We start from the raw sequence: 18,663 nt of genomic DNA on the forward strand, positions 1-18,663 counted from the left end.
AGGTGTCTGCTGCCCACATTACGATTTTCAGGTGTCTGCTGCCCACATTGCGATTTTCAGGTGTCTGCTGCCCACATTACGATTTTCAGGTGTCTGCTGCCCACATTGCGATTTTCTGGTGTCTGCTGCCCACATTACGATTTTCTGGTGAACGCTGCCCACATTACGATTTTCTGGTGTCTGCTGCCCACATTAGGATTTTCAGGTGTCTGCTGCCCACATTACGATTTTCTGGTGTCTGCTGCCCACATTGCGATTTTCTGGTGTCTGCTGCCCACATTGCGATTTTCTGGTGTCTGCTGCCCACATTGCGATTTTCTGGTGACTGCTGCCCACATTATGATTTTCTGGTGTCTGCTGCCCACATTACGATTTTCAGGTGTCTGCTGCCCACATTACGATTTTCAGGTGTCTGCTGCCCACATTATGATTTTCTGGTGTCTGCTGCCCACATTGCGATTTTCTGGTGTCTGCTGCCCACATTGCGATTTTCTGGTGTCTGCTGCCCACATTGCGATTTTCTGGTGTCTGCTGCCCACATTGCGATTTTCAGGTGTCTGCTGCCCACATTACGATTTTCTGGTGTCTGCTGCCCACATTAAGATTTTCAGGTGTCTGCTGCCCACATTACGATTTTCAGGTGTCTGCTGCCCACATTAAGATTTTCAGGTGTCTGCTGCCCACATTACGATTTTCAGGTGTCTGCTGCCAACATTACGATTTTCTGGTGTATGCTGCCCACATTAGGATTTTCTGGTGACTGCTGCCCACATTGCGATTTTCTGGTGACTGCTGCCCACATTGCGATTTTCTGGTGACTGCTGCCCACATAAGGATTTTCTGGTGTGTGCTGCCCACATTATGATATTCTGGTGACTGACTGCTGCCCACATTAGGATTTTCTGGTGACTGCTGCCCACATTACGATATTCTGGTGACTGCTGCCCACATTAGGATTTTCTGGTGACTGATGCCCACATTGCGATTTTCTGGTGACTGCTGCCCACATGACGATTTTCTGGTGACTGCTGCCCAGTGCCCACATGGCGATTTTCTGGTGACTGCTGCCCACATTACGATATTCTGGTGACTGCTGCCCACATTAGGATTTTCTGGTGACTGATGCCCACATGGCAATTTTCTGGTGACTGCTGCCCACATGGCGATTTTCTGGTGACTGCTGCCCACATGGCGATTTTCTGGTGACTGCTGCCCACATGGCGATTTTCTGGTGACTGCTGCCCACATTGCGATTTTCTGGTGAACTCTGCCCACATTACGATTTTCTGTCCCACATTACGATATTCTGGTGAACGCTGCCCACATTACAATTGTCTGGTGAATGCTGTCCACGTTACAATCTTCTGGTGACTGCTGCTCACGTTACGATTTTCTGGTGACTGGTGCCCACATTACGATTTTCTGGTGAACTCTGCCCACATTATGATTTTCTGGTGAACTCTGCCCACATTATGATTTTCTGGTGAACGCTGCCCACATTACGATTGTCTGGTGAATGCTGTCCACGTTACAATTTTCTGGTGACTGGTGCCCACATTACGATTTTCTGGTGAACTCTGCCCACATTATGATTTTCTAAAGGCCCACATTACGATTTTCTGGTGAACTCTGGACACATTACGATTTTCTGGCCCACATTACGATTGTCTGGTAAAATGCTGCCCACTTTACAATTAATTTACAGTGAAACGCTGCCCCATTACGATTATTTGGCACCTATGGGGGGGGGGGGCCCATCCAAATATTTGCAGGGGGGCCCAGTGATTTCTAGTTACGCCCCTGAGCAAGGAAGGGATTTTCTGAGCTGTCTGGCAATGGTTTGTCAGTGATGGACCCCGCAGGTTCCTCTGTCTTCTCCCCGTTTAGTTCAGAGCTTTGGCCACATGGCCTGTACAGGCTGAGATTTATGGGCAGCTTTATCCCTGCAGGATATCCGCACAAAGCACTGCTAAATTCATCAGGGGGTACACAGGGCGCCCCCCCGCTCCCCTCCCGCCGTACCACGGATGGATTCTGGGGTCACGGTCAGCGTTCAAAACTTTACTAAAAATCATTGAAGAATTCATAACCGTACAGTCAATATTTTTCTACAATTTGTATGATTTATGAGAGCGTTCCAGAGATTTACGGAGCTGAAGGAAACGGCCTGCTCCAAATGGAGACTGGAGACGGAGGCTGGCCCTCTGCATACCACATCTGATGAAAATAAACACTGAACTTCACCAAAAGACCAGTGGAAGAATTGCATAAGCAAAGGAAACGGACCAGCGCTTTACTCCACAGCTTGGGATAAATATTTTACCTACTACTTAGTAGTGGCGTAACAAGAGCCTTTTAGGAGGCCCCATGTGGCTTCTCCCTGCGGAGAAAACACAGAGCAGGGCTGTACCTAACACCAGGCAGCGTGGTGGTCTTCTACGCCGGGAACGTTTTTACATTTTATTATATATATATATATGTATTTAGCCTGTAAAACACCAGTCTGTTTATATATGCAACTAATAGACTTTCTTAAAAATTAATTATGCCTAAAAGGGGCCTTCCACGATTCAACCCAAATCATGTGATTTTAAGAAGGTGTTTTAAAAGGAATTGATCAATTTTATAGAAAAATGTACAAACAAATTAAAATATTCTATCAAGAAATGAACTATCAATATTTTGGAATTTTTCAATAAATACCTGATCAAATGTGTTGAAAATAAGATTAAATCTCAAATGAAATTAAGAAAAAATACAAAAACTGAATGTTTTTTCATTCATTTAAAAAAAAAAATGGGAAAAATTAATCATACGTGTATATCGGTTGAATTCTGAAAATTAATCAATCAAGCTGAAAAATCTACCAGATCGTTTGTAAAAAATTAAACAATATATGTTTTTTGATCAATAAAAAATGATTGAATTTTCTGAATTTTTTGATAAATAAATGATTGGATGCGTTGGAAAATCAGGGAAAAAGCAAAAATGTAATGTTTTTCAAAATTGTTTTACTTTTTTTGGGGAAAAATCGATCATAAGTGTATATCGGTTTAATCTTTCAAGTGGATCGATCAAGCAGAAAGACAGGTCAGATTTCTCCATGCTATTTTGTGTGCCGCAATAAGACACTAATATCCACCACGGCAGATCCCCTCCGTGAATCCCTCCACTGGCTTCCCATCCAGTCCAGAATCAGATTCAAGATACTGTGGCTGACCTACAAATCTGTCCACAAAACCTGTCCAACCTACATTTCCGATCTTACCCAGAGGTACACACCTAGCCGCTCACTCCACTCCTCCAATGAACTTCGCCTGACCGCCCCCCGCATCACCCAGTCCCATGCATGCCTCCAGGACTTCTCAAGAGCTGCTCAAACACTATGGAACTCCCTACCTCCACCCATTAGGGCAGCCCCCTCCTTCAACATCTTCAAGAAGACCCTCAAAACTCGCCTTTTCACTCTGGCCTACCACCCCTCATAATTGCTCTAAAGCTGCAGCTGAACTCTGGTCCCCTACCTTTCGTGTCCCTACCTCTCCCTCTAGATTGTAAGCCGTTGGGCAGGGTCCTCCTCCTTTTGTGTCCTACCTGATCATGCACCTGCCTGATCATGCACCTACCTGTGCACCCATGCTATGGATCTGAGTGAACTCGACTTGCCTAATCTCCATGCTCCCATCCAGTGACTGACTAAGCATTACCTGGTACTCATACTGTGCTGTGTGATCTCCATGCTCCATCCAGTGACTGACTAAGCATTACCTGGTACTCATACTATGCTGTGTGATCTGGTCTTGTTTTCCTGTATTGTCATATTGCTGTATGTCACCCCTAAATATTGTCTGTAACCTAAACTAATGTACAGCGCTGCGTAATATGTTGGCACTTTATAAATGCAAAAAATAAATAAATAATTAATATTGACCTGGAGAAGCGGGAGTCATCCCACGAAACGCATTGCCTGTAATATTTGTGATACATTTGTTATTTTTAGCCTGTGCTGTCAGTTGACTTACTTAACCTCCTTGCCGGTCCAATTCCCGCCGGCAAGGAGGCAGCGCAGCACTTTTTTTTTTGTTTTGTTTTTTTTTCAAATCATGTAGCGAGCCCATGGCTCGCTACATGATAGCCGCTGAGTGGCGGCATCCCCCTACCCACTCCAATCGCCTCCGGCGATCAGAGTAAGCAGGAAATTGCGTTCAGAATGGGATTTCCTGCAGGGCTTCCCGATCCACCCCTCAGCGCTGCCTGGCACTGATTGGCCAGGCTGCGCAGGGGTCTGGAGCGGGGGGGGGGGGGGCGGCTCAGCACGGCGGGTAGCCGCGGATCAGCGGGTAGCGGCGGCGATCGCGTACCACACGCAGCTGGCAAAGTGCTAGCTGCGTGTAGGGAAAAAAATTATGCAAATCGGCCCAGTGGGGCCTGAGAAATCCTCCTGCACAGGTTACCCCGAGCTGAGCTCGGGATAACCGGCAAGGAGGTTAAGGCAGGCCAAACTTTATATTTTTACCACATCTGGGGCGCCACCCCTTCAGTGTCGGAAAATATGCAGGTCTGTGGTGGTGAGATGGGAATGACGATGCAGTACAGGACCACACCTACCATAAGGCAGTACAGGACCACGCCTACCATAAGGCAGTACAGGACCACACCTACCATAAGGCAGTACAGGACCACGCCTACCATAAGGCAGTACAGGGCCCTGCCTACCATAAGGCAGTACAGGTATACGGCTACCATAAGGCAGTACAGGACCACACCTACCATAAGGCAGTACAGGGCCACACCTACCATAAGGCAGTACAGGGCCACACCTACCATAAGGCAGTACAGGACCACACCTACCATAAGGCAGTAAAGGACCTCGCCTACCATAAGGCAGTACAGGGCCACACCTACCATAAGGCAGTACAGGTATACGGCTACCATAAGGCAGTACAGGACCACACCTACCATAAGGCAGTACAGGGCCACACCTACCATAAGGCAGGCAGTACAGGGCCACACCTACCATAAGGCAGTACAGGGCCACACCTACCATAAGGCAGTACAGGACCACGCCTACCATAAGGCAGTACAGGACCACACCTACCATAAGGCAGTACAGGACCACGCCTACCATAAGGCAGTACAGGGCCCTGCCTACCATAAGGCAGTACAGGTATACGGCTACCATAAGGCAGTACAGGACCACACCTACCATAAGGCAGTACAGGACCACACCTACCATAAGGCAGTACAGGATCACAGTGTAACGAGTGACGGGGTAGCGGGAAGCAGCGGGACCGCCACTATCCCCACCGCTCAACCTAGTAGGACGCAGCGGCGGGACCTTTATGCCGCACGGAGACGCGTCAGCTGACCTGAGGGTCGGCTGACGTCACGATCAGCGCTCCGCAGCGCTTATTGGCTCGGTTGGTCGGGGCGGGCCCTGGAGGTTCCCTGCCTTGCATAAAGACAGCGAGCTGTCAGTAGCTCGTTGTCTGCTGTTGCGAATACTCAGTGTTAGCGCTCAGACCTAGATAGATCCTTGTGTGCATTGATCCGGCAGGAACCCGGGGATTACACACTTTGGGCCTGATTCACAAAGCGGTGATAACTCAGTTATCACGCCTAAAAGACTTTAGGCGTGATAACCTTTGCACTAGCAAAGTTATCATCGCTTTGTGCTATAATTCGCACGAAGCTCCCGCACGCAAAGTCCCATAGGGTTTAATGGGCGCCTCACGTGAAGCACGGTGCGCTGCGCGCGTAGCGCGGTGTGCTGCGTGCGCAAAACTTTGCGCGCGGGAGTTCGCGCGAATTCCTTCAGATCACGCCTAAACTAAGTTTAGGCGTGATAAAGGGCTTTTCACAGGCGTGCAAAGTGTTTGCACCACTTTGTGAATCAGGCCCTTAGACTACAATTATTATTTCATTGTATTGATATTTTGTGTATGACTGTTTGCCTGTCACCTCTGACTACTCTCTCTGCCTCCTGATTCTGTACCTTACCCTTTTGTTCTGTTGCCGACCCTCTGCCTGGATACTGACCTAGATCTCTGCCTTTCGATTCTGTACCGTTGCCTATCTGATCTCGTTGCCGACCTATTGCCTGAACTTCTCTCTGAATCTGCCTGCCGATTTTGTACTTTGTCTGCCCGTCTGTTGCCTACCTGGTCTGTCTGATTACTCTCGCGCTCACCAGTGGGCCCTCGCCACTGGTGAGGTAACTGCTGATCTCCTATCAGCAATTTACTGTTGCACCAATCATTACACCCTGGGTAATAAAGTTGCTACTTGCATACGCCTTGTGCTTCTATATCTGTATTATTGGTGATACTGCAGATCACCACATAATCAGAAATCTGTTTCCTTGCTACACTTTGTTACACACACCTACCATAAGGCAGTACAGGACCACGCTTACCATAAGGCAGTACAGGGCCACACCTATCATAAGGCAGTACAGGACCACGCCTACCATAAGGCAGTGCAGGACCACGCCTACCATAAGGCAGTACAGGACCACGCCTACCATAAGGCAGTACAGGGCCACACCTATCATAAGGCAGTACAGGACCACTCCTACCATACGGCAGTACAGGGCCACACCTACCATAAGGCTGTACAGGAACTCGCCTACCATAAGGCAGTACAGGGCCACACCTATCATAAGGCAGTACAGGACCACGCCTACCATAAGGCAGTACAGGACCACACCTACCATAAGGCAGTACAGGGCCACACCTACCATAAGGCAGTACAGGGCCACACCTACCATAAGGCAGTACAGGCCCACACCTACCATAAGGCTGTACAGGGCCACACCTACCATAAGGTAGTACAGGACCACTCCTACCATAAGGCAGTACAGGCCCACACCTACCATAAGGCAGTACAGGGCCACACCTACCATAAGGCAGTACAGGCCCACACCTACCATAAGGCAGTACAGGACCACGCCTGCCATAAGGCAGTACAGGGCCACACCTATCATAAGGCAGTACAGGACCACACCTACCATAAGGCAGTACAGGACCACGCCTACCATAAGGCAGTACAGGACCACACCTACCATAAGGCAGTACAGGACCACACCTACCATAAGGCAGTACAGGACCACACCTACCATAAGGCAGTACAGGACCACACCTACCATAAGGCAGTACAGGGCCACACCTACCATAAGGCAGTACAGGCCCACACCTACCATAAGGCTGTACAGGGCCACACCTACCATAAGGTAGTACAGGACCACTCCTACCATAAGGCAGTACAGGGCCACACCTACCATAAGGCAGTACAGGGCCACACCTACCATAAGGCAGTACAGGCCCACACCTACCATAAGGCAGTACAGGACCACGCCTGCCATAAGGCAGTACAGGGCCACACCTATCATAAGGCAGTACAGGACCACACCTACCATAAGGCAGTACAGGGCCACACCTATCATAAGGCAGTACAGGACCACGCCTACCATAAGGCAGTACAGGACCACGCCTACCATAAGGCAGTACAGGGCCACACCTATCATAAGGCAGTACAGGACCACACCTACCATAAGGCAGTACAGGACCACACCTACCATAAGGCAGTACAGGACCACACCTACCATAAGGCAGTACAGGACCACACCTACAATAAGGCAGTACAGGACCACGCCTACCATAAGGCAGTACAGGGCCACACCTACCATAAGGCTGTACAGGAACTCGCCTACCATAAGGCAGTACAGGACCACACCTACCATAAGGCAGTACAGGGCCACACCTACCATAAGGCAGTACAGGGCCACACCTACCATAAGGCAGTACAGGATCACACCTACCATAAGGCAGTACAGGGCCACACCTACCATAAGGCAGTACAGGACCACACCTACCATAAGGCAGTACAGGACCACACCTACCATAAGGCAGTACAGGAACTCGCCTACCATAAGGCAGTACAGGACCACGCCTACCATAAGGCAGTACAGGGCCACACCTACCATAAGGCAGTACAGGCCCACACCTACCATAAGGCTGTACAGGGCCACACCTACCATAAGGCAGTACAGGCCCACACCTACCATAAGGCAGTACAGGACCACGCCTACCATAAGGCAGTACAGGACCACACCTACCATAAGGCAGTACAGGACCACACCTACAATAAGGCAGTACAGGACCACGCCTACCATAAGGCAGTACAGGGCCATGCCTACCATAAGGCAGTACAGGGCCACACCTACCATAAGGCTGTACAGGAACTCGCCTACCATAAGGCAGTACAGGATGAATTTCTGATTTTTTTTCTTGTCAATAAAGTTAGTTAATGGTAAATTACCATACAATTAGTAAGACTTTAAAGATAGAGATGTTTTTGAGACCCACTGCTACCTTCAAGCCAACCAAGGCACTGTGACATCTTACCATGTTGGCATCTGAGGAAGTGAACGCTGGATCGTGAAACGCACAAAGAAAGGCTTAATATGAGGACTTTAGTGCCATTGATTAGGCTGCATTACTATTGGATTGTGGACTTTTGCACACGCTATACTGTTTATGCTATTTCTATTTAATACCCATTCAGCAATAATATGTCCAGTAAGCATGCAGGGGGTGCCCCTTCCATGAGCGCTGCCTCTGGTTTGGGTGATCCTTCATAAAATGCTTATTGTCTGTTGGAATAACGTTTCTCCATTGCTCTCAGAAAATACCACAGTTCTAGTTTAATACATGTGAAGTATAATCATTTTTATGAGCTGCACATAACAGAGCACATGTGTTTACATTGTGTTTTCTCCTCTCTGAAGCCCCCCTTAGTACTTCTTCATACCTCATCGGCTCCTTGTTTCTGAATGTCCTCATAATGCAACACATGTTCATATTCTGACTTCCAAATATGACGTATTCATAAAATGGGAGAGTGAAGTAAACCAGTACTGGCACCAGCATCAGCACCAGCATCGGCAACAGCATCAGCACCGGCACTGGCAGCGGCAGCAGCATCAGCACCGGCATCAGCACCGGCATCAGCAACGGCATCAGCATCAGCACCGGCAACAGCATCAGCACCGGCAACAGCATCAGCACAGGCACCGGCACCATGGTCAACACTGGCACCAGCATCAGCACCAGCATTGGCACCAGCATCAGCACCAGCATTGGCACCAGCATCAGCACCAACAACAGCATCAGCACCGGCACCAGCATCAGCAGCGGCAACAGCATCAGCACCGGCAACAGCGTCAGCACCGGCATCAGCACCGGCAACAGCATCAGCACCGGCATCAGCACCAGCAACAGTATCAGCACAGGCACCAACATCGGCACCAGCACCGGCACCATGGTCAACACTGGCACCAGCATCAGCACCAGCATTGGCACCAGCATCAGCACCGCCAACAGCATCAGCACCGGCACCGGCATCAACACCGGCATCAGCACCGGCGCCAGCATCAGCAGCGGCAACAGCATCAGCACCGGCACCCTGATCAGCACTGGCACCAGCACCGGCACCAGCATCAGCACCGGCATCGGCACCAGCATCAGCACCGTCACCAGGATCAGCACCGGCAACAGCATCAGCACCGGCACTGGCAGCGGCAGCAGCATCAGCACCGGCATCAGCACCGGCAACAGCATCAGCACAGGCACCGGCACCATGGTCAACACTGGCACCAGCATCAGCACCAGCATTGGGACCAGCATCAGCACCAGCATTGGCACCAGCATCAGCACCAACAACAGCATCAGCACCGGCACCAGCATCAGCAGCGGCAACAGCATCAGCACCGGCAACAGCGTCAGCACCGGCATCAGCACCGGCAATTGCATCAGCACCGGCATCAGCACCAGCAACAGTATCAGCACAGGCACCAACATCGGCACCAGCACCGGCACCATGGTCAACACTGGCACCAGCATCAGCACCAGCATTGGCACCAGCATCAGCACCGCCAACAGCATCAGCACCGGCACCGGCATCAACACCGGCATCAGCACCGGCGCCAGCATCAGCAGCGGCAACAGCATCAGCACCGGCACCCTGATCAGCACTGGCACCAGCACCGGCACCAGCATCAGCACCGGCATCGGCACCAGCATCAGCACCGTCACCAGGATCAGCACCGGCAACAGCATCAGCACCGGCACTGGCAGCGGCAGCAGCATCAGCACCGGCATCAGCACCGGCAACAGCATCAGCACAGGCACCGGCACCATGGTCAACACTGGCACCAGCATCAGCACCAGCATTGGGACCAGCATCAGCACCAGCATTGGCACCAGCATCAGCACCAACAACAGCATCAGCACCGGCACCAGCATCAGCAGCGGCAACAGCATCAGCACCGGCAACAGCGTCAGCACCGGCATCAGCACCGGCAATTGCATCAGCACTGGCATCAGCACCAGCAACAGTATCAGCACAGGCACCAACATCGGCACCAGCACCGGCACCATGGTCAACACTGGCACCAGCATCAGCACCAGCATTGGCACCAGCATCAGCACCGCCAACAGCATCAGCACCGGCACCGGCATCAACACCGGCATCAGCACCGGCGCCAGCATCAGCAGCGGCAACAGCATCAGCACCGGCACCCTGATCAGCACTGGCACCAGCACCGGCACCAGCATCAGCACCGGCATCGGCACCAGCATCAGCACCGTCACCAGGATCAGCACCGGCAACAGCATCAGCACCGGCACCAGCACCAGCATCAGCACTGGCACCAGCAACAGTACCTGCACCAGCCACAGCACCGGCACCAGCACCGGTACCGGCATCAGCACCGGCACCAGCAACAGCACCGGCACCAGCATCAGCACTGGCACCAGCATCAGCACCGGCACCAGCAACAGCACCGGCACCAGCATCAGCACTGGCACCAGCACTGCACCAGCATCAGCACCGGCATCAGCAACAGCATCAGCATCGGCACCAGCATCAGCACCGGCACCAGCAACAGCACCGGCACCAGCATCAGCACAGGCATCAGCACCGGCAACAGCAACAGCACTGGCACCAGCATCAGCACTGGCACCAGCACTGCACCAGCATCAGCACCGGCATCAGCAACAGCATCAGCATCGGCACCAGCATCAGCACCAGCATCAGCAATGGCAACAGCATCAGCACCGGCACCAGCATCAGCACCAGTATCAGCATCGGCAACAGCATCAGCACCGGCATCAGCACCGGCACCAGCACCGGCACTAGCATCAGCACCGGCACCCCAGCATCAGCACCGGCACCCCAGCATCAGCAACAGCATCAGCACCAGCATCAGCACCGGCACCAGCATCTGCTCCGGCACCGGTATCAGCACCGGCACCAGGATCAGCACCGGCACCAGCACGGCACCAGCATCAGCACCGGCATCAGCATCAGCACTGGTGGCACGCTCTGAGATATGAGCAGTCAACCCAACAGTATTTTAAATTATGCTTAAAGAGGAACTTCAACCAAAAATTTAACTTTATCCCAGTCTGTAGCCGCTACCCCCTTTCCCATGAAGCAAATGGATCATCGAGGGGGAGGTGGGGCTGTATGGCTGATATTGTGTTGAAACTCCTCCCACAGTGTGATGGCAGGACCATAGCTATGCAAGCTTTCAAAGCACTAAGGGCTTGATTCACAAAGCGGTGCTAACTGTTAGCACGCCTGTGAAAATCCCCTTAGCACGTCTAAACAAGCTTTTCGCGCATAAAACTTTACGCGCGCAAAACTTTATGCGCGTAAAACTTTACGCGCGTACTGCACAGAGCGCAGGGCGCACCGCGCGAAGTGCCCATTAAAGCCTATGGGACTTAGCGAGCGTAAAAACTTTGTGCGCGTAAAACTTTGCGCGCGCAAAGTTAGCGCGCGATCTGATTGAGAAATCCGGTGCTAACCTACTTAGCACCCTGGTTAGCGCATCTAAAGACTTTAGACGTGCTAAGTTGGTTAGCACCGCTTTGTGAATCAAGCCCTAAGTGTCTCCTTCAGGCATTATACAGACCTGGATCAGAACCATACCAGAGGGGATATGCATTGGGCCATTTCTCGAAGGTGTGGATGTGCCCAGGACCCTTGTTCATCATTCCATACCCATTACTGGTCCACTTCCCATACCATGTCCCCCACTCCCTCCCCCGTCCTGTGCTGTCATCTGCTTTCCACTAGTGTTGGGCGAACAGTGTTCGCCACTGTTCGGGTTCTGCAGAACATCACCCTGTTCGGGTGATGTTCGAGTTCGGCCGAACACCTGACGGTGCTCGGCCAAACCGTTCGGCCACTTGGCCGAACTAAGAGCGCATGGCCGAACGTTCCCCGAACGTTCGGCTAGCGCTGTGATTGGCCGAACGGGTCACGTGGTTCGGGCCTGAACGCGCTCTGATTGGCCGAACGGTCACGTGGTTCGGGTAAATAAATACCCGAACCACGTCATATCTCCGCCATTTGTCTGTGGGTTTAGCTTTGGGTAGGCAGGCAGGGTAGTTCGCTCTCCAGCCACGCTAGCCAGGGTCCCCCCCAGTCATTGTGTGTCGCTGCTGGGAACAGTAGTACACCGCTCGCTCAGCCACACTATATATAGCATTGTTTACTGCCACTGTGTACCTCGCTCAGCCACGCTATATATATAGCATTGTGTTTTCTGACACTCTGTGTACACGGCTTAGCCTGACTAATATAGCATTGTGTGTACTGCCACTGTGCACCTCGCTCAGCCACGCTATATATAGCATTGTGTGTACTGCCACTGTGCAGCTCGCTCAGCCACGCTATATATAGCATTGTGTGTACTGCCACTGTGCACCTCGCTCAGCCACGCTATATATAGCATTGTGTGTACTGCCACTGTGCACCTCGCTCAGCCACGCTATATATATAGCATTGTGTTTTCTGACACTCTGTGTACACGGCTTAGGCTAGCCTAACTAATATAGCATTGTGTGTACTGCCACTGTGCACCTCGCTCAGCCACGCTATATATAGCATTGTGTGTACTGCCACTGTGCACCTCGCTCAGCCACGCTATATATAGCATTGTGTGTACTGCCACTGTGCACCTCGCTCAGCCACGCTATATATATAGCATTGTGTTTTCTGACACTCTGTGTACACGGCTTAGCCTGACTAATATAGCATTGTGTGTACTGCCACTGTGCACCTCGCTCAGCCACGCTATATATAGCATTGTGTGTACTGCCACTGTGCACCTCGCTCAGCCACGCTATATATAGCATTGTGTGTACTGCCACTGTGCACCTCGCTCAGCCACGCTATATATAGCATTGTGTGTACTGCCACTGTGCACCTCGCTCAGCCACGCTATATATAGCATTGTGTGTACTGCCACTGTGCACCTCGCTCAGCCACGCTATATATAGCATTGTGTGTACTGCCACTGTGCACCTCGCTCAGCCACGCTATATATATAGCATTGTGTTTTTTGACACTCTGTGTACACGGCTTAGGCTAGCCTGACTAATATAGCATTGTGTGTACTGCCACTGTGCACCTCGCTCAGCCACGCTATATATAGCATTGTGTGTACTGCCACTGAGCACCTCGCTCAGCCACGCTATATATAGCATTGTGTGTACTGCCACTGTGCACCTCGCTCAGCCACGCTATATATAGCATTGTGTGTACTGCCACTGTGCACCTCGCTCAGCCACGCTATATATAGCATTGTGTTTTCTGACACTCTGTGTACACGGCTTAGCCTGACTAATATAGCATTGTGTGTACTGCCACTGTGCACCTCGCTCAGCCACGCTATATATAGCATTGTGTGTACTGCCACTGTGCACCTCGCTCAGCCACGCTATATATAGCATTGTGTGTACTGCCACTGTGCACCTCGCTCAGCCACGCTATATATATAGCATTGTGTTTTCTGACACTCTGTGTACACGGCTTAGCCTGACTAATATAGCATTGTGTGTACTGCCACTGTGCACCTCGCTCAGCCACGCTATATATAGCATTGTGTGTACTGCCACTGTGCACCTCGCTCAGCCATGCTATATATAGCATTGTGTTTTCTGACACTTTGTGTACACGGCTTAGCCTGACTAATATAGCATTGTGTGTACTGCCACTGTGCACCTCGCTCAGCCACGCTATATATAGCATTGTGTTTTCTGACACTCTGTGTACACGGCTTAGCCTGGCTCTATAGCATTGTGTGTACTGCCACTGTGCACCTCGCTCAGCCACGCTATATATAGCATTGTGTTTACTGCCACTCTGTGTACACCGCTCAGCCAGACTATATACCGTTGTTTACTGACACTCTGTGTACACCGCTCAGCCAGACTATATACCATTGTTTACTGACACTCTGTGTACACGGCTCAGCCTGACTATAAAGCATTGTGTGTACTGCCACTGTGCACCTCGCTCAGCCACGCTATATATAGCATTGTGTTTTCTGACACTCTGTGTACACGGCTTAGCCTGGCTATATAGCATTGTGTGTACTGCCACTGTGCACCTCGCTCAGCCACGCTATATATAGCATTGTGTTTACTGCCACTCTGTGTACACCGCTCAGCCAGACTATATACCGTTGTTTACTGACACTCTGTGTACACCGCTCAGCCAGACTATATACCGTTGTTTACTGACACTCTGTGTACACTGCTCAGCCAGACTATATACCATTGTTTACTGACACTCTGTGTACACGGCTCAGCCTGACTATAAAGCATTGTGTGTACTGCCACTGTGCACCTCGCTCAGCCACGCTATATATAGCATTGTGTTTAATGACACTCTGTGTACACGGCTTAGCCAGACTATATAGCATTGTGTTTACTTCCACTCTGTGTCTGCTGGGCCTGGGAACAGTAGTACACCGCTCACCCGCCACTGTATAGCATTGTGCTCTGTGTCGCTGCTGGGAATAGTGGTACTGTATAGCATTTCTGTACTGCCACTGTACTGCTGCCAGTCAGCGTGTACTGTAAGGATAAGTGAAATGAGGAAGAAATCCGGTGAAAGAGGAAGGGGCAAGGGAAGAGGTGTTTCCCCTGACGGTTCACGTACAGGCCACAGGGGAGCACCCAAGAAAACCCACTCAATACCGCCCATGTTGTCCAGGACAACAACCCTCACAAATCCAAAAGAACAGGACCAGATAATTACTTGGATGACCTCTCAAGCGTCCAGCAGTGGGTTAAGCAGCACCAGCACATCACGCACGAGGTCCGAGTCCTCAGCCAGTTACAAGGAGCCAGTGGGCACAAAGCTGACACAACCGGCAGCGACACCACGCACACAACTGCCAGATAACCAGTCCTATGAATTACCTCAGGACACAATGGGGTATTCGCAGGAGCTATTCCCAGCCCAACAAACTTCCACCTATGAAAGGTCAATGGAGGAACAGCCAGAAATGTTGTGCCCGGATTCACAACCATTAACTGTGGGAAATGCACCGCGCACTGAAATACAAGGCGAGTCCGAGGAGGACTCGGAAACCCAAATCCCAGAGCAAGTTGGGCAGGAGGGGTTGCAATTGCAGGAGGTCGGCCGACAAGATCTGGAAGACGACGTTGGAGTGAGCTGCGCAGAGGTTGTTCTGGGGAGCTCTACTCCACGGCGGCGGCCCCCCACAATGACATATGACGAGTTTGAGGAGATGGAAGAGGAGGGTATGGACAATGTGGACAGAGACCCAGATTTTATTTGTGAACGAGAACATCGCCGTCGTAGCAGCAGCACAGATGAGTCTGTTGAAGAACCCACTGCTGCACGAGTTCGCCTTGTGCCACAAGGTAGGCGGCGCGCAATTTCAGGCACCACAAGCGTGGAAGTTAGAGTGAGAGGCAAAAGAGGAGGAAACAGAAATCGCCAGCAAGGAGGCAGGTGCTCCAAAGTCTGGGCTTTCTTTGAAGACTGCACTGAGGATGTTACCATGGCGATTTGCAAGGTGTGCAAGACTCGCCTGAGCAGGGGGAAAAGTATTAACAACCTCTCCACCACCAGCATGAGCCGCCACATGCTATCCAAACATCCCACTCTGTGGGCAAACGCGGCAGGACAGGGTACCAGCAACACTGCCTCCCTTGGGTTCACCAGACTCACCACCAGACCCGCCTCAGCAGCAGCAGTAGCCCAGCCATTGCGTGGTTCACAACATTCACAAACATCAGACGACGCTGACACTGTCACTTTCCGGAGTAGTGCTCTTGAGGTCTCCCAGTGTTCATCAAACACAACAACCAACAGCCCTTCCGTGTGCAGCGCTACGGTTCAGTTGTCTGTGTCGGAGATGTTTGAGCGCAAGAGGAAATTGCCAGCAAATGACCCCCGGGCCGTGGCAGTAACAGCCAGCATAGCCAAGCTTCTGGCCTGCGAAATGCTGCCATATCGAGTGGTGGAGACAAACAGCTTCAAGGGCATGATGTCAGTGGCCATCCCACGTTACGTGGTTCCCAGCCACTACCACTTTGCGCGCTCTGCAGTGCCTGAGTTGCATGAGCACGTGGTCAGCAAAATAACCCGAAGCTTGAAGAATGCCGTTGCCTGCAAGGTTCACCTCACCACTGACACTTGGACGAGTGCGTTCGGCCAGGGTCGATACATCTCCCTTACCGCGCACTGGGTGAACCTTGTGGAGCCTGGCAGCGATTCCTCACCTGCTACGGCGCGGGTGTTGCCCACGCCGCAAACAGCTGCACCGCCGTCCCTCCCACTGGATAACAACAGCAGCACCTACCTCTCTGACTCCTTCTCCTCCAACGCATCTCAAAGCTGTACCTCATCCGGAAACGCTAACCCAGCAGCAGTAGGATCGTGGAAGCAGTGCAGCACAGCTGTTGGCATGCGTCAGCAAGCGTTGCTGAAGCTGATCTGCCTTGGGGATAAGCAGCACACAGGGGAGGAAATTTGGAAGGGAATAAAGGAACAGACGGATTTGTGGCTGGCACCGCTGGACTTGAAACCGGGCATGGTTGTGTGTGATAATGGGAGTAATCTCATTCGCGCTTTAAGGTTGGCTAAGCTGACACACATCCCTTGCCTGGCGCACGTGATGAACCTAGTAGTTCAGCGGTTCCTGAGGACATACCCAGGCGTGGCCGATCTTCTGTTGAAGGTGCGTCGAGTGGCCAAACATTGTAGAAATTCCAGTACTGCTTCGGGGGCACTCGCCAAGATGCAGGAGCGCTTCAATCTCCCCCACCATCGCTTGCTGTGTGATGTCCCTACGCGCTGGAATTCTACGCTGCACATGCTAGCACGCTTTTGTGAGCAGAAGAGTGCAGTGGTCCAGTACATGACGGCGCAGTACCGAGGCGCATCCGGCCAGCTGCCAAGCTTCTGTGGATCCGATTGGGCCAACATGTTGGACCTCTGCCAAGTCCTCCAAAATTTTGAGCAATCCACGTTGCTTGTGAGCAGTGACAACTCTTCAGTCAGCATTACCATACCACTGCTGTGTTTACTGAAGAGGTCAATGTTGAAAATCAAGGAAACAGCTGTCATGATGCAACTGGGGGAATCTGAAGGAGAAAACGATCAGCGTGATGGTACCAACATCAGGCCATCCGCCTCAGGGAACGCTGGCCCCAGCAGCTATGACGAAGAAGAGGAGGAGGAACAGCTGGAGTTGGAGCAGGAATTTCATGCCACCACTGACGAGGGCCAGAGCGGTGCACGTTGGACTTCCACAATTCAGCGCGAATGGTCAGCAGAAGCAGACCAGGAGGAAGGTGACGACTATGATGCATCACAACAACTATCACAACGCTCACAAGAGGATGATGAGGATTCTGGTAGGACTCTTGCACACATGGCTCAATTCATGCTAGACTGCATTGAACGCGACCCACGCATTGTGCGCATTCTGGACAACACCAATTACTGGGTTTATACCCTTCTGGATCCACGGTACAAACACAATGTTCCAAAACTGCTTGAAGAAAGAGTCAGACAGGTCAAAATGGAAGAATACCAGCAGGCCCTTGTGGAGACTTTAGAGAGGAGATTGACATCCTCCCCCTCCTCTAGCCAGTTGTACGCCGACAGACTGACTTCCGCAAACCCAGGACGACCAGGAGGGCAGCAAACAACGCAAGCCGCAGCTAGTGCCCAAAAGGGAACGGTATCGGCAGTGTCCTTGGAGTGGGAAAATTTTCTGACACCCATGCAGCAGCAGCCCACTGAACAGGAAGCGTGCAGATCCACCTCCAACACCGATCGCCTGGAGAAGATGGTCAAGGACTACATGTCAGATGACGTAGCTGTGTCGAACAATCCATCTGCACCCTTCAACTATTGGGTATCGAAGCTAGACACCTGGCACGAACTGGCAATGTACGCAATAGAGGTGCTGGCTTGCCCGGCAGCCAGCGTTATGTCGGAACGCTGTTTCAGTGCTGCCGGAGGCATCGTCACAGATCGGCGTATCCGCCTCTCCACAGAAAATGCAGACCGTCTGACTCAAATTAAAATGAATCAATCCTGGATTGGAAACGACTACGCAACACTCCAGGACCCCAACCAAGTAACATGACCAATGAACATCTGGGATGGTGTAGCATTACCGGTCCCTGTTTATTGAACCTCTCATCTGTATTACATTTATGACTGCATGGCGGCAAAAAGCATTGCTGCTATATCCGCACGCTTTTTGTCCTCATGCAAGGCCTGGTTTGTTGTGTCTCACAAAGCGTGGCCTTCTCCTCC

The 18,663-nt window shown here is 51.5% G+C and overlaps 1 protein-coding gene across 1 annotated transcript; it reads left to right on the forward strand.

Moving 5' to 3' along the window:
- Positions 1-9,081: 9,081 nt before the first annotated feature.
- On the forward strand, positions 9,082-11,199 carry LOC137533651 (putative per-hexamer repeat protein 5). The gene has a single exon (XM_068254990.1). The coding sequence runs from the start codon at positions 9,082-9,084 to the stop codon at positions 11,197-11,199; it is 2,118 nt and encodes a 705-aa protein (XP_068111091.1).
- Positions 11,200-18,663: the final 7,464 nt, after the last annotated feature.

This window comes from Hyperolius riggenbachi, chromosome 9, assembly GCF_040937935.1.
Source record: "Hyperolius riggenbachi isolate aHypRig1 chromosome 9, aHypRig1.pri, whole genome shotgun sequence".
Classification (NCBI taxonomy): Eukaryota; Metazoa; Chordata; class Amphibia; order Anura; family Hyperoliidae; genus Hyperolius; species Hyperolius riggenbachi.